This window comes from Ambystoma mexicanum, chromosome 7p (genome assembly GCF_040938575.1).
Source record: "Ambystoma mexicanum isolate Mex_15411 chromosome 7p, UKY_AmexF1_1, whole genome shotgun sequence".
NCBI classification, from domain to species: domain Eukaryota; kingdom Metazoa; phylum Chordata; class Amphibia; order Caudata; family Ambystomatidae; genus Ambystoma; species Ambystoma mexicanum.
In genome coordinates, this window is record NC_090939.1 from 902,734,627 (window position 1) to 902,755,737 (window position 21,111).

The window sequence follows — 21,111 nt, forward strand, 5'->3', positions numbered from 1 at the left end:
CTACTCCAAACAGTTGTTATATCAAAAATAGATACACATTTATTTTAAGGCCTTTAAAACAATGACCGTAGCGAGAAAATCACAATATCACAATATTAAACCAACACATACCATATCAACACAATATATATACAAATACACAGTCGCAAGCGTTTAAAGCACGAAATATGTAGTCCACCTGAAAGGAAAGGAAAACAGGCAGTGCGATAACGCTTTAGACTCAGTTCGCCTTCAGAGGCACCTAACTAGATGGAAGTCCGAGCCCTGCGAAGAGTGGAGCCTTGTGCTCAAAGTACCTGCCACGCCGGTGCCATCGGGCAAAAGGGGAAGCTCTTCGGAGGAAGTCAGGCAGTTCGGGTTAGTGCACAGCAGAAGGAGAACAGGTTCCGCAACTCAAGCGCAGCCTCCACAGCGGGCAGAAGCAGAGCGCGAGTACGGCCAAAAGGGTGCTGTTTTTACACAGCAGGGAAAACAATGGGATACTGCAGGAGGGCGACCAGATCCTAGCTAAACTACTCACCGGTCCCCGAAGCAAGCAGACCCAGGATTCTCCACGTTAGTTTCAGCAGCTGGCAGGTTCAGAAGAGCAGGGAACGCCTCATAGTCGTGTAGAGCAAAAAGACGTCCCAATCGACGAAACCAGCAGTTTGTTGCCGCAGCAGGACAACGGAGCGGCCGTGTGTATTCGAGCCAAATGTACACTCCTCCCTTCGGACTTGGGAACGCCAAGTGCACGAAGCGTGGGAGAGTGACAAGGACTCGAAATACAACACAACCTGGCGGCAGTTACAGAGCAGGACTCCCTTGTAAGCTGGTCAGTCAACTGGATGGCCCAGAGACACTTCCGAAGGCTTACTTGGCAGGAGATGATGAAGTCGCCGGGAATAGCTGTTCCTGCTATTCCAAAGGTCGAAGCACCAGTACAGGCCTTCTGGTTCGATCCAAGGAGGAAAGGGTTTCACAGGACGACAGCAGTGCAAAGGAGGATTCCTTCAGCGGGTCACCAGCGATTCCTCGGTCCAGCCTCGTGGTTGCAGGATACTTGGCTCCTGTATTCCTTCGTTCGTGAGAACTCAGGAGATCGACATGCTAGTGGTGTTTCCAGCCCCCTCTTATCCACGGTTCCCTTCGCGCCAAAACGGAGGGGAGCCAATGGGAGATCCGCTCATCAACACACATACCATACGTGGACCAATCACGGACCACGGTGGTCCCAGGCATTCACACTACCCTAGACTCTCTGGCACCCAGGATGTGTATTGAGACCAGACATCCCAGCCCACACCCTGGAGGCACACAAACGACATGTAGAAGCCCGCGAAAGCAACCACGTTTCGCGGGAAAGTACATGCCCAAATAAGGAAGGCCCCGGGTCGCCCGACCTGGGGAAGGTGAAGGGAGCAAGACAGTCAGTGGACAGGACAAAGGAGCCTCGTGGTCTGGCCATTTTGGGAGCCAGGCCACCATTTTGGGTTCAGTGCAAAAAACGTGCTCAGAACGCCAAAAGGAGCTCAAAATAAACAAAACGATCGCTGCCACCATTCCAGTCCCTGAATGACTTGCACCGATCAAAATACCATCCTAAAAGAGTATCTAGGGCCTGTAGAAGGCTAGAGACCCAAGAGAGCTGTAACTTAGCTTACAGTGCCCTCTTGTGTCATGTTGCACTAAAGCCGCAACATGATAAAAGAAACTACGGGAAACAGCGTTCCCCGGTACTGACTGTCTTAAGGGCATGTCAGTTTCCCCGTAAGAAAAGAGCGAAAGCCCAGAGGAGTGCGGCAGAAGGCTGCACTTCTCTGGCAAAGTCAAGAACAAGGTGTAAAACAACAGCAAAAAGTTTAGGGGTTGCCACATGGAAGGAAAATTACCTACAATTACGAAATATTTCCTAACACTGCGTCATCGTCCATATCCGTTGTTGCTGTGTCCATCCCCGTGCCCTGGAGGGGTAGGGATAGGGGGGAGCGAGGGGGGCAGCAATGGTTGGAATGGAGGCGTAGGGTGTCTCCTCGCCACTGGCGGCTTCGCCGGTGTCAACGGGGTCACCGGTGGTGCCGCTGGAGCTCCGACACCAGCTTGTGGAGTATCGAGAGGACATCCTGCGACAAATGCCTAGGGGGCACCTGGGAACCAGGGCCACTGGGCCCATTATTCCAGTCCACGGTATCAGCGTAGTCGTCGCCGCCTCCGGCGGGCATCTCCTCGATGTTTCCACCGCCATAGTCGCCACCACCGTGGATGGTGTGTGGATGGAAAGAATCTCCTCGTCAGATGGAGAAATGTCCGTGCCATGGAGTTCTTCTCTCCCCCCACAGCCCTTCCTTCAGATCCTGAGGGGTCGGTATCGGGCTGAGGTCCGGCATCCAATTTTTTTTTTTAATGTGTTTATTTGTAAATCAAGGCAGGTTGACAATTACAAAACATAAGCAACAATTTAGGCATGTCAATCCCCAGTCCTTCTCTCCAGATCTCCATACCCTCACCCCCCCGTCCCCCCAGACCCCGAGACTGGATTCCTCCTCCTTGGGTTGCCCGCTATGCGCCTCATCGTCCATGTGTCTCCTTCAGGGTTCTCTTGGTCCTTCAGGGTCCACCGGGCCTTGGTGGGATTGTAGGTCAGGGCGGTGAATCGCTTGTCATATTCTAGTATAGGGGCCCAGATAGTCTGGAATCGGTGGAGAGTTCCCGCCTTCGCTGTTGTCATCTTTTCCGCAATCAATATATCCCATAGCTTTGTCCACCACTGGGCCATGAGGGGGCCTTCTGGGGATTTCCAAGAGCAGGCCAGCACCGTTTTGCCTGCTAGCAGACATTGGGTCAGTAGTTTTGCTGTGTTTCCGGAACGTGGTTAGATCGCAGGGATTGGAACTCCCAACAGGACTGGCTCTGGTTCTAGCAGGATCGCTGTTCCAGTGATTTGTGTGATGGTTCCCAAGCATTATTTCCATAATTGCTGGATCTTTGGGCATGTCCACCACATATGGAAAAAGGAGCCTGGGTGGCCGCACCCTCTCCAGCAAGAATAGTCTAGTTGATGGTTTATATGGTGGAGTCTAAGGGGCGGGTAGTACCACCGTAGCATGATTTTATACACGCATTCCCGGTTAGTGATGCAGGTAGATGAGGCATGTGTTCTAGTCCAAATGTCTACCCAGATTTGGTCTTCTATTGGGTGTCCCAGGTCTGCCTCCCATTGGGCCATGCAGCGAGTTCTCGTGATCAGGAAGTCGCCCAGAAAGCGCCTATATAGGGTGGATACCCTCCCACGAGCCAGGAGGTCCCCAAGTGTGAGTTGCAGGGCGGTGAGAGGGGGCGTGTTGCTGCCTGCAGAGTTAGGGTGCGAGCACCAGTGGCGCAGTTGGATATAAGTGAATCTGTCCCTTTCATGGAGTTGGAACTTTTCCTTACATTTCTCAAATGTGAGGGGTGCCTCTCGCGCGTATAGCTGGTCTATGGTCTCCAGACCACCATTTATCCAGTTTTGGAAGTTGCTGGGGTGCGCTCCAGGCGAGAATGCTGGATTATGAAAGATCGGGGATCGTGGGCTCAGACCTCTTGGCACTCCCTTTCGTTTCAGTGCCCAGTCCAAGGAGCTTAGAGTATGTTTGGTTGATAGGAGGAGGTCTCCCCAGTGCGCTCTGAAGGGGGGGGTGGGATGTGTGGCAGAAATCGTAGGGGCAAGGGCACGTGTGATTGTTCCAGTTCTACCCATCTAGGGCGGTTTGTGATAGTTTGCCACGCCTAGATCTGTGCTAATTGGGCCGCCACTCGGTAGGCCTGCAAGTCTGGGACCCCCAACCCTCCCAGTCTGGAGCCCCCCAGTAGCGTTTTGAGGGGGATTCTCACCCTCTTACCTTTCCAGATAAATTTCAGCATCTTTCTCTGTATATCACAAAGAGTTGGTGCGGGGATCGCCAATGGAAGGGAGGCGCAGGCGTACAGGAACCTTGGAAGGAGTTCATCTTACAGGCTGTAATGCGTCCCAGCAGTGAGCTCTCCTGGGTCGCCCAACGTTTCAGGTCTCCTTCCAGTTCTTCGAACAACTGGGGAAAGTTAGCTTTATATGCGTCTTTTGGGTCTGCTGGGATGTGGACCCCCAGGTAAGGGATAGCCCTCTTTTCCCCACGTAGTCGGGCAAATCTTGGCCAGTGGTTCTTGCTCTTTCAGGGTGAGACCGATGCTTAGGGCCGATGATTTGGCTAAGTTTACTGCAAAGCTTGAGACTTCTCCATAGCTGGCTATTTCTCTTAGTGCATGTTTCAGGGACGAGTGGGCCTCTGAGATCGTGAGCAGTAAGTCGTCCGCGTATAGGGCGATTCTGTGTTGTGTGCGACCGACCTGTGGGCCCTTGATCCGGTCATTTTGCCTAATTCTCTGGGCAAAGGGCTCCATAGTGAGTGCGAAGAGCAGAGGCGACAGCGGGCAGCCCTGTCTGGTTCCACAGGACAGGGGGATTGGAGCCGAGCTGTGTCCATTGATTCTCAAGAAAGTTCTTGGTCCGTTATAGTTGGCCAGGACCATTGTTTGGAATGCTGTCCCAAAGCCAAAAGGCCCCTAAGGTGTGTTTCATGAATGTCCAATCCACCCTATCAAATGCCTTGGCCGCGTCCAGGGCCATTAAGACCAGTTTCTGGGAATTCCGGGAGGCAAGGTCCACCAGGTTCAGGGTTCTCCGGATGTTGTTTCCTGCCGCCCGGTGTAAGATGAAGCCTGCCTGGTCCGGGTGGATGATCTCCGGTAGGACGCGACTCAGGCGGTTCGCCAGAATTTGCGAGTATATGTTTGCGACTATGTTCAGAAGTGCAATCGGTCTGTAGGAGGTCAGGTTTCTCGGATCTTTTCCAGGTTTGGGCAGGAGGATGGTAGTCAATTCCTGCATCGATGGGGTTACCAATCCTGTTTCCCTGAAGGAGTTGAAGAGGGTTATCAGGGGGGGAATCAGCTGGGGTCTGAACAGTTTATAGAACCTGGTTGAAAATCCGTCTGGGCCGGGGCTCGTGTTTTGAGCGACTTAATGGCCTCCTCAATCTCTTCCTCCGTAATGGGCTCCTCCAGATCACCTCTTGCCATGTCGGGGAGTCGGGGCAGTGCTGCCTTTTGCACGTATTCCGTTTGTTGCAATAGGTTCCGTGGGGTTGCTGTCATGATCTAAGTCAGATGGTCCACCGCTAGTTGTTGTTTTTTAAGTTCTGAGTATTGTATGACTCCATTGGAGTCGCGCAGGCCAGCGATCACATTAGTTCGTCTCCGTTTGGCCAATTTGGCCACCAGGAATTTATTCGCCTTGTTCTTCGCGTAGTATGATTGTATGGCCTTTGCCATGAGTAGTGCGGTTTGTTCCGCATAGTGGGCGTCTAGTTTTTTTCCTGGCTGTGCGTATGGTTCGCTGCGTCCTGGGGGACCAACCTTTTTTCTTGTGGACTTCCTCTGCCTCCCTCAGCTCTTCTTTCAAGGCTATCCGGGCCTGTCACCTATTCTGGTGGTAGGCCGCTCCCTGGGCGATCAGGGTGCCTCTAATCACTGCCTTCATGGCGTCCCAGTTATTCGCCACAGAGGTGTCTGAGGCCCGGGTTTTCATTGAAGACATTTTTAATCTCCTTTGCAATCTTGTCTATTATTGCCATATCATTGAGGATCGGGTCATATAAAGACCATTTGCGCAAGTTGTGAGTTTGGGGTTCTGGGCCCAGAGTTCTAAGATCACCGGAACGTGATCTGATATGGCTCTTGTGCCGATGGACACCTCCTTGACAAAGGCCAGGGTTTGAGGGGAGGTTAGGAGGAGGTCGATCCTCGAGAAGGTCGGTGGACGTATGAGTAAAAGGTGTAGTCTATTTCGGTGGAGTGAAGCACCCGCCATGCGTCCACCATCTCTAAGGATCTGAACAGCTTTAGGAGGCTCAGCGCCTAAGTAAAGTCGCTCTGAGTCGGGGGGGGGGGTGTGATCGGTCTTTGGTGGGATCAGGAACCCCATTGAAGTCCCCTCCGATTATCATTTGACCCTCTACGAAACGTGCGAGGGAGGAACCCAGTGAGTTATAGAAGTTAGATTGTCCAGCGTTGGGGGCGTACACCGAGATGAAGGTGTATAGGTCTCCTAGCAGAAGGCATTTTACCGCTATGAATCAGCCTTCTGGGCACGTTTTCGTTTCCAGTACCTGTGGGTTTAAGTCCTTTCTGAAGAGGATCGCAGTGCCTCCCTTTTTGGTTGCTCCAGAGGCGAAAGATTAAAGTGGGAATAGCCGGGAGCGAAGTCGGTTAACATCCGCCGGTAGCAGCTGGGTCTCCTGAAGCATGGCTACCGCAGCTTCCTCGTTCTGGAGTTTTAGTAGAATTGCCTTTCGCTTGCTCGGAGAGTTCAGTCCATTGACGTTTAGGGAGAGAAGTCTCAAGGTCTGATGGTCTGATATCACTTCTCTCCCCGTCGCTTGGGTTGGGGGGGGGGGTCGTCCAGGGAGTCTAGGGCCTACCATATTTAAACAGGTGGGTATTGTGCTCTAAAGACAGTACTTAATTAGTTGAGCAGGCCCATAGTGGATGTCACCAGCTTTTCTAGGCTATGTGATTCCATTGCTGCCCTCCTTTTAAAATGTATGTTGGGTGCCTACCTGAGAGGGTGCGAGGAGGGTCATTCTTTAGACTGCTACTGATTTGATTAGTATACAATGTATTTTCTGTGGAGATCTGTAAAGTACTTATTCGACACAAAAGAAGTACTTATTCGACACAAAAGAACCTATATGTAGAATATAAAGAATATATATTTTTTTCAGTAAATGAGTGCAGCGCATTTTCTTTAAAGAAGTGTGGACTAATTGTACCTTTGCATCAGCCTGCAACCTCTAGCTGAGAGTTATGCCTTGTTGCTTTGTCCATCTTACTTGCCTGACGAGGGGTTTGGTTTTCCTTTATGGGTTGTACAAAAACTGCCTTACCACAGTTTCCGTTTGGTAGAGGACCATAGAAAATAACCAAAAAGAACTGAGGAAACCAGGGAATTAATCACCTCTCCCCAAAGGGGAGCCACCTCCTTTGGGATTAGGGAGGTGAGCCCGCTTAGCTTAAAACTCCACAGGGAGGGGCAGTGCAAGCAGGAGCCCACTGATGTGACCACCGCCCCTTAGAAAACAGACAATCCATAAATAGGGATCTTTGCTATTTTCCCTTACCCTGCAAGAGCCAACAACTGTTAGCTATATGGGCGTTACCTCTGTGAGACACAGCAAACTTATACAAAAAGGAGTAGTGTGCTTTCTGCCCCACTCAAGCACTATACACACCCGAGGAGTGTTAGAAAAGATTTCTATTTTTGCAAATCTCCCTCCATAGTTCCTCCCAGTGCTCCAGATAAGATTTGGAAGTGGAGAATTTCACTCCCTATCTTTTAAAATTAGGAGTAAAATGCTTTTTAGGATAAAAATTATTCCCAATGAGTGTATGAAGTATTTTTGCAATAATTATTTCTTTGCACCTCCTTATTCATACACATTAAAATACTTCTTCCGACCAGGCATGCATAATAGCACTTTCTTCCTATGGTACTATGGGCTCTATTGGTCTAAACATATCCATGGAGCTGTGTGAATGAAAGGAGGGGCACAAGGTTCTGTGTGTCTGTTTCCCATTTTTTGTTGGGTGGTATTTTTACTCCTCAATTTACATTTTTGGGAGTATTTGACAATTTTTAGGGAGTAAAAGTGGCCGATAGACACCTTATCTGTAGGGCAGGTTCCTCCTTTCTTTTGCTCGACTTCTGAACCCAATCTGACTTTTTGAAGGCAAGTAAAGTCTCCAGCTTCACTTCCCTTGCCTTGCGCTCATTGTTATGGGGAAACTAATCAGTCCTTCAGACTATCAGTACTGGGAAACTAGGTTTCCTTTTTAAACTCTTGCATTTTTAGTTTATTTTTTTTAACAGTGCACACAGCACCTTAAATTGCAATGCAACAAGGGTACTTTTGTATCACCTTAGCTTTTTACACTTGGAATTTTTGGTTACTTTTATATGTGCCTAAAAACAAACTGGTGAGAGGACATCAATTTTTTGCAATATTTTTACTGTGCAATTGTTGATCACATTTGTCCTTGTCGCCAAACCAGACAATTCTTCATCGATTTCCAGAGACTGAATTTGATCTCAGTCTTCGATAACTGCCTGCTGCTGAGAATTGACGTATTCATAGAGCGACAGAAATGTGAAGCTTGTTACTACCCTGGGCTTAACCAAGGGTTATTGGCAAGCTTCATTGAACACATCGGATAAAGAGAAAAACACCATCAGTACACCCCAGGGTTTATTCCAATTAACCGTTCTACCATGCAGCCTACTTGGAGTCCCGGCTACCTTTCCAGAGGTTTATTGATAAAATCCTTCGAGTCTTATTCTGCTTTCGCTAGGCATACTTGGATGATATAGCGATCCATATTAGTAGTTGGGAAGACCACCTCTGCCCCTATAAGATCGAGCCCTACGAAGGGCAGGACTCCAAGCCAATCCCCAAAAAAGGTCATCTAACCCAAAATGCATGTATTTTGGCTATTTTGTCTCATCCGGCCCCAGACTGAGAAAGTGAAGGTGGTGGCATGAACATCTCCAAAGACAAAAATAACTCCTGGCCTTCCTAGGTCTAGCAGGCTATTACCACCAGTTAATTCTGAACTTTGACCATTGCAACCAATCTTATATAGACAAGCTAAGAATGCCCAGACCAACAAAATGGTTTGGACCCCAACTAGACCAATAACCCAGTTTTTAGGAGCTGAAAAGAGCCCACCCTCAAGATGCACAATTTGAATAGAGAATTCTTCTTACAGACATAGGCTTTCAAAGTGGGTCTAGGAGCTGTCCTATGCCAGTTGCATGATGGCCAGGAGCACCCGGTCCTGTACACCAGCACACAATGGTTCTCTCAGGAACTGAGTTATGAAACTGTAGATTTGGAGGCTCTGGCTAACAAGGGCGATATGACCACCTTACGCTACTACCTGAACTGACAGAAAATGACATTACTGATAATTCATCCTTAACGTGAATGTACCCAAGAAAATCCACCAATGCAGGACCATGAGGTGGTTTTTAGATGTACAACCCTCCTGCTTCACAAAAGAACACAAGTCTATTTCCTTTAGGCTGAAAAGACAATGGTGGGGGTATGAAACTATTCGAGTGAATTCTCTCCCCCCAAACCGCCCTCCCCCAAGGGGCAGCCACTCCCCACTTGCGATTAGGCAGGCAAGCCCACTAAGCTGAACACCCTCTAGGTGATTGGGGTAGAGGGGGGGGGGTGAACGGCCCGTAACCCCCCCCCCCCAGCCCACCCCACTAGAAGACAGGCAATCCCTAGATAGGGATCTAGGTTATCCTCCCTTATTCGCAGGAACCAACAACTTTGCTATATGTGCAACACAGCGAATACACACAGGAATGAATAGTGGGTTTCTGCCAGCTCCCGCGCCTCCCTGGGTGGGGGGAGAGAAAGAGAGAAAGAGAGAAAGAGAGAAAGAGAGAAAGAGAGAAAGAGAGAAAGAGAGAAAGAGAGAAAGAGAGAAAGAGAGAAAGAGAGAAAGAGAGAAAGAGAGAAAGAGAGAAAGAGAGAAAGAGAAAGAGAGAAAGAGAGAGAATGGCCAGAGACTGGAAGCGCACACCCAGCATGCCGAATGAAGACACAGAAGCATGCGGAACGAAGGGCAGCCATGCTGGGAGAGAGACCTGAAGCCCAGAGTCTCAGAAGGCAGAACACCCCCCAAACCGGAACAAGCAGCCGCGACAAGGAATAGATGCAGGGGCCCCGCCGAACGGCAGCGGGAAGGGAGAGGAGGCTCCAAGCTACATGTAACCAGAAGGCAAAGCCAGGGAAACTAAGCTGCATCATCCTCCTGGAACGTCCGCCCCGCAGGAGCATTGCAAAGAAGTTTGTGGCTGGAATCAGGTGGTGGGCAGAGCCATGTTCACACTTCATAGGTCTGATCAGTCTGTGTGAATTGCTTATCCTGGCCCTTACAACGGTGACAGACAAGGGTGAAAGTGACATTGTTGATGAGCTATTGTGGTCTCGAGATTTACCCTAATGCAAGGTTTGGCGTTTCTGGTCCTTGGACTTGTGCAACCTGTGTTTGCATACTTGCAGACAAATTCCTGCCTGGGGATTCAGAATCTCATTGGTAGGAGCTTAGCAGGTAAACATTGCATCAGAGAGAACCTCAGCCTAAAGGCATTGGCATTTCTTTCAGCAACTCTGTTCAGCTTTGGTCAGTTTTGATTTTAATAGCAAATCACAGTGCCTCACCTTGGGTGTGATGGGCACCTAATGAATTACCTTGGCAGAAGTGGAGGATTCAGTGCCAAATGGCGTCAGTCCCGGAAATCTACTCTCAAGTACTTGCCATGGAGGAACAAATCTGCTGTTTGGGGGAGGGGTGTGGGAGGGGCTGCAAAAAGCTGTACTCTGAGTACAAAATGTCAAATGTCCTGTGCAGTAGTGAACCCCTCAACTGTGGGCCATCACAAAGGCTTTCCAAAGCATATACTAGGCATTGAAGACCAAGGAAATCCAGATGAGCTATGAGCTATGATCTGCTTTCTAGCAAGTATAGGACATCTTCCCTGCCCCTTTTGAGGCTTCATCACTGACCTAGCTATTTAATGGTTGTTTACAAGTGTTTTCGTTAAGAGGAGGTCTTGATTAAAAGTCCTCCTTTCCCATCTGAAACACTGTTGAACAAGAACATACTGGGAAAATGTGCTCGTCCTTCCTCCTTGTTTTACTAGACATAAGCCAAATAAACATTGACTCCTTAACGCATCCTTCCTTAAGGGAAGCCAACCTGCATCATCCATTACAGCCATCTCTCTTACATATCTGGCTCACAAACGGTATCAAAACAGAAAATCCACATTAAAACTTTATGGCATTATGCACATTAGCTTGCTATATCCACTTATTACACCCCGAGTCACATCACACCCTTTGCATCACCACACAGTCGCACATAACATAAAACACTCAATACATTACAGCAAAACACATCTTCTTACCACATTCTACACATACGATATTGGACTGTGATTGGACAAGATAATAAATATACCAAGATTGTTTAGAAGGGGTTTCCATATTTGTTTACATGTGCTGTATTAGTTTCCCAAAGGCCCTAAGAAGCTTGGCATCAATCTCTGGATTCTTTTTATGGTCTCAATGGTTCACAGAGGCTTTCCTAGTATTGTGGCTATGTCAGGATACCAAATGTGTTAACAGAGGTTTTGCCAGCCTCTTGGCAACATCGTACAAACATGATTCCTAGAGGTTTTCCTAGATCCTATGCTACATCTGGACCCAGCAAGCAGTCTAGAGTTTCCCAGCCTCCTACCTTTAAGTGGATACTGTGTACATTCTCTGTGGCTTTTATTGACGTGTCAACCAAACATGTTCTGCGCTGAATCTTAAGGTTACCGTAAGAATTAGAAAGCCTGACAGAACTAAAACCTCATACAACTAATGGTCAATTTGGGATAGAGTATTAGGTTTCAAAGAAAACATATTGGAAAATTAGCAACGAGTAGGCTTACCACCACTGCCTTGGGTGGTTTACAAATCACTGCTAGACTATCAACTGTGATTCACCATACCTTACAAATGAATGTCCTAGAGATTTGCAGAAGTCTTCAAGTGCAACTGCTTTCTGACCAGTCATGTTGGAAGCAAAGCCGGGAAGAAAAACAACGCCTGGATTCTTGCCTTTAACCTTCTGGTAAGCCAATTTTGGGAGATCTGGGCGACTAAGGAACTGCACGGTTGATTTGTATCTGCAAACTAACAACCAAAGAAGAGGCAACTTTTAAAGTTGAAATTCCAAAGTAAAACACATGTGGAATCATAAAGGGATAGGATGGGAAGAATTACTTGTGTACAATACATAGGCCACATTATGTCAAATGAACATTGAACACTGGTGTTAGGAGCAGGACTACAGACATGGTTTTCAAGAATTTGTGAAAAAGCCAAACTAACTATGTGTATGACCCACTTACCAGCTCTTCGGACATCTGCCCCACGTTTTACTTGAACGTTTTTAATACTTTGAAAAAGTAATCGACTATGCCAAATAATTAATATATTTAATTACTGCAATAATCAGAATTTATTGCACTACAAAATGTGCTGTTTCATCTTTTGACTAACCAAATTGCAGGGTAACAGTGGCCCAGAGGTGATTCATCGTTTTCTAAACCATCAATCAGCCCGACACCTGTAATACACCAGAATGGATCTGAACAAATTGGAATAAACAAGCATGCAATTCAAACTATAAACCTCCTTGTCCAATTTTGGTAACAGACGGAACGACAGGCTTATATCCTCTAAAGGTTGTGCATCTTTGGTTAGTTGCAACACAGCGAAAATACAATTATCATTAAATGATAAAAGGAGTGTCCAGTCAAGGTTGTAAACGTACTTTATTATCACAACAGACAGTCAAACACTACGAAATACAACCCACCCTGTAAAGGAATGCAGAGGACAGTTTCAAAGAAGGAAAAGGGATGGACTATGGATACCGACAGGAGGGTAGTCAGTATAGTTAATAACCACAACATTTTAAGGTTTCTTAACTTCAGCACAAAGGGAGCAAAGGATGTTGAAATGTCTCTAAGTGCCTTCTGGGAAGGGACCAGTGGGACAGAATCACAATGTACCTTTTTTTATATACGGTTTATACAAACCTTTAAAAAAATGTTTACATACTTCAAAAATCCACCAATGACAAATAACATACATTCAAGATCGTCAACTCCCTTTTCCCATTCCATCGGACTTCTTATTGCCCAATATATATACCTTTGTTCTCGACTTGATACCTAAGCACCAGAAACTGTACTTCGCTGATGTTCAATGGTCGCTAGGAATTGCGTTAGTGGAATTAACAATTTCGAGTCTGTTCCATTGAACATGTGACCCCACCATTCTTCCGCACACAAAGAAGGGTGGATTATCCCCCACGGACCCAAATGCCGAGTTCTTTCGTTTCAAAAATTGTTAAAAAATAAAACCAAATGTTTCAATGACTCGGGTGCTTTTGTGCAGAATCTGCACCCGAGATTTATGTTTTTGTTACATTTCCATGTTTGTAAATGCTCTTTGGTTCTAAACAGATTCATCCGAAATAGCATGAAACGTCTCCGTGCATTGGGTTCTGGGAATAGGCCGATATAACGCTGCGTCGTGTTGAAAGCTCGTACTTCTAGTGGGGCACTTATCAGTTTTGCCATGGCTCTTTCAGAGCAAGTTCTTTCCCAGTCTAAGCGCCAGATTTTCATTTTTGCGGCAAATGGGTTTTCATGGAGCAAATTGATCTTAATGTCAAATTCTTCTAGTAAACTTTCACATCTGTGCATCCACAGGGCCACCAAGCTCTGACCTTCGGCCGTTGCAGTGTGAAGAAGTTCAAATTGCAAGATGTTTTCTTGGGCGCGAGTCTTTCGGAATAGAGATAAATTCCATTCCTTACTTGTAATGAAATGAGAGATAACTCATACCTAATACACACGGTCGACGTCCCTCTAGGGAGACCCAACACTTTTATCCAAAATTGGTGCTCCAGGGAAGACCACACCTCATGCGAACATCCCAGGGCATTTTCTGCTCCATAAATCAACACCGGCACAACTTTTTGTTGATAAAACAGCCGTACCGGTTCCAAAGAGAATTTCCCAAATCTCTTTTTCATGAGCAATGCTTGATTTGCTAGCTGGGTGCATTTCCTTTTAGTGTCTGCCACCCAAGGGGCATCATTGATACAGGAACTTAAAACCATTACTAAATATTTGACACTTTGAGATATCGTCATTGGAATCCCACTCAAAAAACATTTGAATTTTTTTGCTTTACCTGAACTGGCCCCTCTAAGGTTTTTGAAAATTAAGACTTCACTTTTGTTTGCGTTACTCAACAGGCGATTCTCTCTTACATAGGTCTGAATTGCACCTAGTTTTCGTTGCAAGCCGACAGGTGTTTGATCCATAACCACAAGATCGTCAGCATATGAGAGCCAGCTTACAAGTGTCTTGTTTATTTTCGGCGGGCATGAAACCACTGCATCTATCGCTTTGCCCAGATCCGATATGTACAAGCTAAATATTGCTGCATAACAGGTCCCGGTCAACGGTGTCAAATGAGCTGGAAAAGTCGATAAAGGCCAGATAAATGATAGTATTTGATTTCAGTGCCTCCATTTTTATCAGATTAAGTAGCAGTAGATTTAAAGAGCAACCCACGTATTTGACAAACCCAGCCTGACGGGCATTGACATGCACTGTTTTAGCAGTCCACGCTACCAATTGTTGCAAAACAGTGGCATAGATCTTGCCCAAGACATCTAAAAGAGCCACTGGCCGGAGATTTCCAGGGTTAGATCCGTCTCCTTTTTTGTATATTGGTACAATAACCGCCGATTTCCATGATTCGGGAGATTGACCATTTATTTTTTTGAATAGGGCTACACAAAACTCGGCCCAAATCTCGGGGAGTTGTTTGATGGTATAGTTGGTTAATCCATCCGGACCAGGGGCTCTCGAGTTGTTGGCCTTCAAGATTATAGAAATGTCGTCATCTTTGCAGTAATTTTTTGCTCGAGGAGGAAACAGATGTTCATTCCCGCCATCAGCAGTCTTGTGATACTTATATAGTTCCTCAAAGTGAGAAATCCAATCCTTCTCCGTCACAAGACACGTTTGCAAAGCCCTTTGCGGGGCCTGCATATTATTAATAATCCTCCAGAAGTCTCTTGAATTTTTGTTCATCAATACAGATAACAGCGATTCTGCATCATTTTGGATGGTCAAGTGTTAGTGGGCTTTCAACCAGATTTTATACCTCCGTTTGGCAGTTCTGATAGCCTTTTTTCGGAGTAACTGGTCCTTTAATTGAGCCTGGCGAATAGCTGGTCTCATCTGCCTTTTATGGATCTGTATCTCTGGATCAAACCAATGTTTACGCACCATATTTGAGTTTAAGCCCCACATTCTTGATCTTAAATTGGAGCAGTAACTGTGCATACTTCGTTTGGGTACTGTGGTGACAATAGGCTGTTGCCAACTGGGCGACCCCATGCGTCGCCAAGCGTAGTCTAACCCTGTTTGATAAAACAAACTATGATGCCATGTTGAAGTAGCCTCTTTTGAATTCGTTTTGAAGCCTGTTATCAGCATGTTGTGATCACTATTGATTTGTTTCCTGATCTCAAAGGACTTTATTCGGGCATGCAAATTTATGGACACAAACATATAGTCAATTATAAATGTTGTGTCAGCTCGTTACCATGTTGCTGCCGGTACCAGGTCTCCAATTGTGTTCCCGTTTAGCATTTGCAGTTGTCTTGCTTCCATTTCTTCCAACCAGTTGTGAGCAAGCACCTTTTTACCATTTGTAACTGGTTTAAAAAGGTCAATATTCAGGTCACCACAAATCATGATATTTGCGCTCTCCTTGACCACAACCAGGGAATGAAGGATTTCCGCAATTTGGTCTACAAATTCCATTCTTCCTGCCCTCTGAAGGTTCCTGGAAAACATTTAAAAATATTATTTCATCAGTATCATCAGGACAGAGCTTATCCTTTATAATCGTGGTTTCCTGGATAAAAGGAATATGATTGATCGACTTTAAGATCCTGAAGCCAGATGCCTTGTTAACTAATGTTAGCAGTCCCACCATCTGGCGTCCTTTCTCCAGCTTTATTGCGGGATTAAATGCCACTTCATAGTCACTTGAGAGTGGACTTTCATTTAACCACGTTTCCTGTAAACAGGCAATAGATCTGCCTTCCAACCAATTCTTGTTGAACAGGTGGATAAAGCCTTGCGTGTTCCACGAGGCCATTAAACACTCACATGAGGGTGGCGATTCCTGACATTATTGTTGGGCATTTGTGTTGAGCGTTGCTGCTACCCAACCCCAATCACAATTAGTGTCCTTTGTACTCAGTCTGGTGCTGTCCTTATCTGATATCATTTTTGCATTAGGGCCTCCACGTATCGTAATTCTTCTGTCTGTTTTTGTTACCTCAAAAGGACTCACGTTGTAATTGAGTTTTCACTTGAGATCTTTTTTCTCATCAAGTCTTAGATTTTCACACGTCGCTCTAACTGCGAGACTACTGACCTTTTCTTTATCCTCAATACCCTCCGAGTGGAAATTTGTTGCATTATTGTGGCAACGTGATATTGAACTTTGTTGTAGACAACTTAATGTGTCAACACTATCTCGTGCAGTTCTTTCAGAAGAATTCGCACTCGGAGCTGCCAACTCGTAGACTTCAAACCCCAATGAAAAGAGTGCAACGTTCGCCTCCATGATTGTGTTAGCTATTAACGATGAAGTCACATGGAGAATTACCTTATCGTTCTGTTTTTCATTGGGAAATTCCACAATCTTTAGGTCATTTGACTTGATGGCACGTAGACTTGGAACCAGGTGAAAGAGGTGAATAATATTAGCACGATTTAAAATCAGCTTGTCCACAGAGTCCAGTCTCTCAATCAACAGCTTGAATACTGGCGCTCCTCCTTTGACCTTTCTAGCTTGTTCTCTGGTCCTTTCGCAACCAGTCACTCGTGAGTCGAATATTACACTTGGTAAATTTTCGTTCCCATGGATATTTGAAGTGTCGCCATCTGCCTCTGTACTTCCTAGTGCACGACTGTTGTCCAGTTCAACGTTTCTCAACCTACGAGGGCTGGACTCCTCCAGTCTGGTAGGATGTGTACTTTGTTGTTTGGTACATAATTTAAACCTTCTTTCATGCATGGTCAAAAATGGTGGACTTATAGGCACAGTGAGGTCTATTGTTGAAATCTCTGGTTCAGTAACAAGACAACAGGTTCTATGGTTCTTTACTCCGGCGGTTAGTAGAGAGGCCACTCGATCTACATTCCATGAGCTCTGAACCTCCGACACGGAATTCTCCCTCACCTTGAAGCCTTGACCTACACTAGGCAAGGTCATTGGAACAGGTCCATGAGATGCTTGAATACTTGTGTTCTCACTTTGTGGCCTCTGCACACCTACAGTAGACAAAGTCATGGGAGCAGATCCATGCAATGTTTTAGTACCCGTGTTCTCACTTTGAAGCTTCTGCAGACCTGATGATGTAGCCTCAGTTTCTTCCACCTCATCATATGTGGACATTTTTAAGAGCTCTAAAGAAATGTTATTTCGTAACACTTCGTTCTCATCCAATACTTGTAGAGAGCTACCTTTTTCTGACTGCTCCAATTTTTGTGATTTTTTTTTCAAATCAGGTTTGTTGCAATCTTTCGTCACTATTTGCACAAATTTAATGTTCCTCCGAAATGTTCTAGCTCCTGTATTTCTATTACTTTTCTTTGCCGGTATATTTTTAGATTTTCTTACAGGCTTTACAGCTTTGGTTTTAGCTTCCACCGATTTTGTACTACTTGGAGTACCTCCAAAGATGGAGAATACACTACGCTTCTCCATACTTTGTATGCCAGATGATAAGTTTTTCTCCGTACTTGAGCGAGCTTCCATATTTGATGATGTTGGCTTTTGATCATCAATACACAGCGGTTTTTTACAAGCTCTTGCCTGTTCGAAGGCTGTATTGAAGGAGATGTCAGCCATTTGGTCATACTCGTGTACAGTACTGACAACTTGGACCCGAGAATTGGGTACTGTACTGACCCTACCCGAGTGAGGGCGAGTTTCCAAGACTACACTCTTAAAACCTGTGTGATCAGTTGCGTCATCTTGTGGCATTCATGACGCCATAACAGGAGCTTGAGCACCCTTCGTTGCTCCACTAAAATCTCCATCACTGGCGACTCCAGCCGAGTGTGGGGTTAAATCTGAGGTCATAGCCATGGATTGTTTTGAAGGTCTTCTTAGTGCGTCAGTATTGTTAAATATCGCCAAAGCTTCACGGGCAACTTCTGCCAATAATTTTTTATCAGTCGCATCGTTTCCCTTTTGCTCACGTAATGCTTTAAGTGTCTAGATTTTTCAGTACTTAGTTTACATTTCCTGAAGACTGGCTACATATTTGTTCCAAATGTACCACTTTAGTGTTCAATAATGCGGTCAGTGTTGTAAGATCCTTCAGTGAATCATTCAGATATTCGTATAGTTTCATAAAGGGGGCCATGGAAATCGCCATTGATGAAATTATTGCGGATTGTAACTCAGTTGTTAACATAAAATCCTTGGACTCCAATATATTGGCCTCCGAGATGCGCTTCATAGTCTTTTGTGTCCCAAGAACTCTTCTCCTTATTTTTGGAAAGGGGCGTTCTATGAACGAAGAATCAGACAAATCACATGACCCTGATGTAATTGGACTGTAAGGATCGTACACTCTGGTGCGTTGAATTCAATTGCACCTGTTTAGAGTTAATTGCTCTCTTTTGTGAATTTATCTGATTAAAAGACAGATCATTCGATGAGGCCGTACTTATGATCTCTTTGGGTCACTGGCCGGCGACTTCCTATGTTTGTAAGAAACATTCGACCATATGTCTTTGTTTGAATCTATAAGTTGCACATTCTGACGTTTCAGAGCTAATTTTTGAGTTTGCTCACAGTGCAAGGAGGTGCCCTTCCCTAAAATGCTTTGTGCTTTGTTCATGGAAATTAGGTTGAGCAAAATGTTTGCGACATCCGAGTCGCAACGCTCGTCACATCTGTGAATAATTTGCGCCGTCATCGGTACTTTACCAAACTCCTTGTCCGGAGTGTGAGGAGTATTTACCCTCCCGTGTGAAGACCCAAACACTTCGTCATCAGGATCTTCAGTCCCATTTTGGGATACTCTGCCCTGCGCTCGCCACTCGAGCAGCCGGTGAGCCCACGCTCCTGCTCTCACCTGATTCGCAGGCGTCCTTCATTGAGCCGGGAGAAACAGTTCCAGACCTCCCACCCACTCCGGCAGCGACCGCAGGCAAGACGGGAGGGGCCAGTGCAGCCCCACAGGACCGCCCGTCATCTGGAACACAGCCGCAGCCCTCAACATCCGCAGATGACCCGACTCCACCCACTCTTCCCGCGCTTCCCACGCCGACGGAGATCAGCGGCGCTGCTACTATGCCGTCGTCGCCAGCACTCACCGGCTTCACACGCGCCTGCAGCTCCACACCGGATCCGCGCGAAAACTCCTCCACCCGACCATCAGCACCAGCCCCACCTGCCAGGCACAGCTCCACCACCGCCGCACAAAGCATCGGGTAAGTGAACATTGTATGCCTTGGATTGAATTAAGTCCGCACTAGGACCCGCCTTGAGTGGGTGTAAGCGAGCCTGATCATGTGTTGCATCAACATCGATATTATAGTTCGAAGTCAACGGCCGGACACCATTGGCCATGTCCGTGCCCTGAGGTTCCTTGGACAGATACCCTCGAGCCTCACTCACTTGCCCATCATCCAAAGTGTTAGTGTTAGGGATGGCAATGTTGGAGTCCTCGCATGTAGACACATATGAGTAGAAACGACTTACTTTCCTTGCTGATGGTCGACTGTTTACATTATCCTCGATCAACCTAGGTCGCTCGCGTTTTCTTTGGGCCCGCGTTCTTGACACGGGAGAAGGTTGTTCCGCCATTAACAGGCGCTACTCTGCAGACACTCACCGAACAGCCAATATGTCCAGCCCTTTCTCCACAGGGCTTACGCCACAAGAGCGAAAGGGGCGGCCTTTTAAGGTCAGGAGTCCTTAGATCCTTAAAGGCACACGCACCTCAGCAGTTCTCAGTAGTCCACACAGGATACACTCGCCACAGCCTAACAGGCAATATGTCCAGCCCTTATATGTCCAGGCAATATGTCCAGCCCTTTCTCCACAGGGCTTAAGCCCTGTAGAGAAATTACCTTTTGCTGTTGGTGTTCTTGGTGCTTGACATGGTCAAGTCGATCAGGGCATTTTGCAGGCTTGTGCGACAGAGTTCGAGACAGGAGCCAGATGCGGGTATCTTGCAGCAAGACGGTTCGGCGAGCAAAGCTTCACGAACAGCGGCAAGGTGCCCAACACGGCGCTCAGGGTCAGGATTAGTGTCAGTGCTGATCGCCGTTCTGAAACACTGGTTGAGAAGTCCTGGATGTCTTTAAGCGATGGCAGCTTGACAATGGTGAGCGTTGTAGTCAGTTGCGGATTGAGAAACTCGACTGGCTCATAAATGTCCTTTAAGGCTGACGACTGTAGATTCTCTTTGAAACCTTCTCCCAGCTCCTTCAATGGGCTTTTGTTGTCCTTTAAGGCGGAAGGGCCACAGCTGTAGAGTGTGTCGCAGGCCTTGCCTTTCGTTTTAGATGCAAGGCTCTTCTAGCAGTCCCTATCCAGAAAGCTTGCTACACAGCCTAGCAGGGAATGCGGTGTGCTGGCTGGGTACCAGTTCTGGTGTGGCTGGAGGGTCCTCAGAGCTCTGTTTCTACCTCAGTTTCCTGTAAGACGTTTAGAGGGAAGGGGATCTCGTTTCCATATTTGGATATCCTGGCCTTCTTTCACTGGCAAAAGATGCAAGGGAGACTCTACCTTCAGCCAGGATCCAAGGTTGAGCTTTTCTTTCTTCTTGTGAAGTCTTCAAATCTGCCAAAAAGGGGCTAAGCCCCCTTTTAAAGCCAAGTGGGCCACAGTGATTGGTGTAGGCTAAGCCTACCTTAGTGAACCAAACCTAGGGTACCTGCCAACAATCATCTGTGTGTGTGAGGTCATAACCCAAGCTTTGCAGTAGGAAAGGTAAAGAGGTGAAAAAAGGAACAAGGTGTGCCTCAGAACCAATATGGTAAAACCCTTTCCTCAACAGAAAGAGCTCTGGGCTCACTCCCATGTGCTACTAAGTCCCACCCATCTTCCTGTCTGTTGCGTTCAAATAGTCCCTCTGGTTAATGGTCCTCCCTGTGTGGTTCCTGTTAAAGCGGCAAGTCTCCCATGACGCTGCTTAGAGACCAGACTGTGGCTGTTGCAAACCACATTCCCGTACGGGGTGGCCTACTGTAACCACAAACCCAGACGTGACCGTTCACTGCCATCGATACTGAGATGCGGGAGCTGGCTTTAGGTTGACACATTTACATGTGAAAAGGTTGTTAGGTTTACGGACTCC

At 46.7% G+C, this 21,111-nt stretch overlaps 1 protein-coding gene across 2 annotated transcripts in view; it reads right to left on the reverse strand.

Annotated features, from left to right (window-relative positions):
- Positions 1–21,111, reverse strand: part of ABHD10 (abhydrolase domain containing 10, depalmitoylase) — a 324,283-nt gene that overhangs the window by 169,350 nt on the left and 133,822 nt on the right. For both annotated transcript variants that reach the window (XM_069637182.1, XM_069637183.1), the window contains one exon: positions 11,630–11,813. In XM_069637182.1, the coding sequence (XP_069493283.1) occupies positions 11,630–11,813 (184 nt within the window). The remainder of the gene's footprint in view (positions 1–11,629; positions 11,814–21,111) is intronic.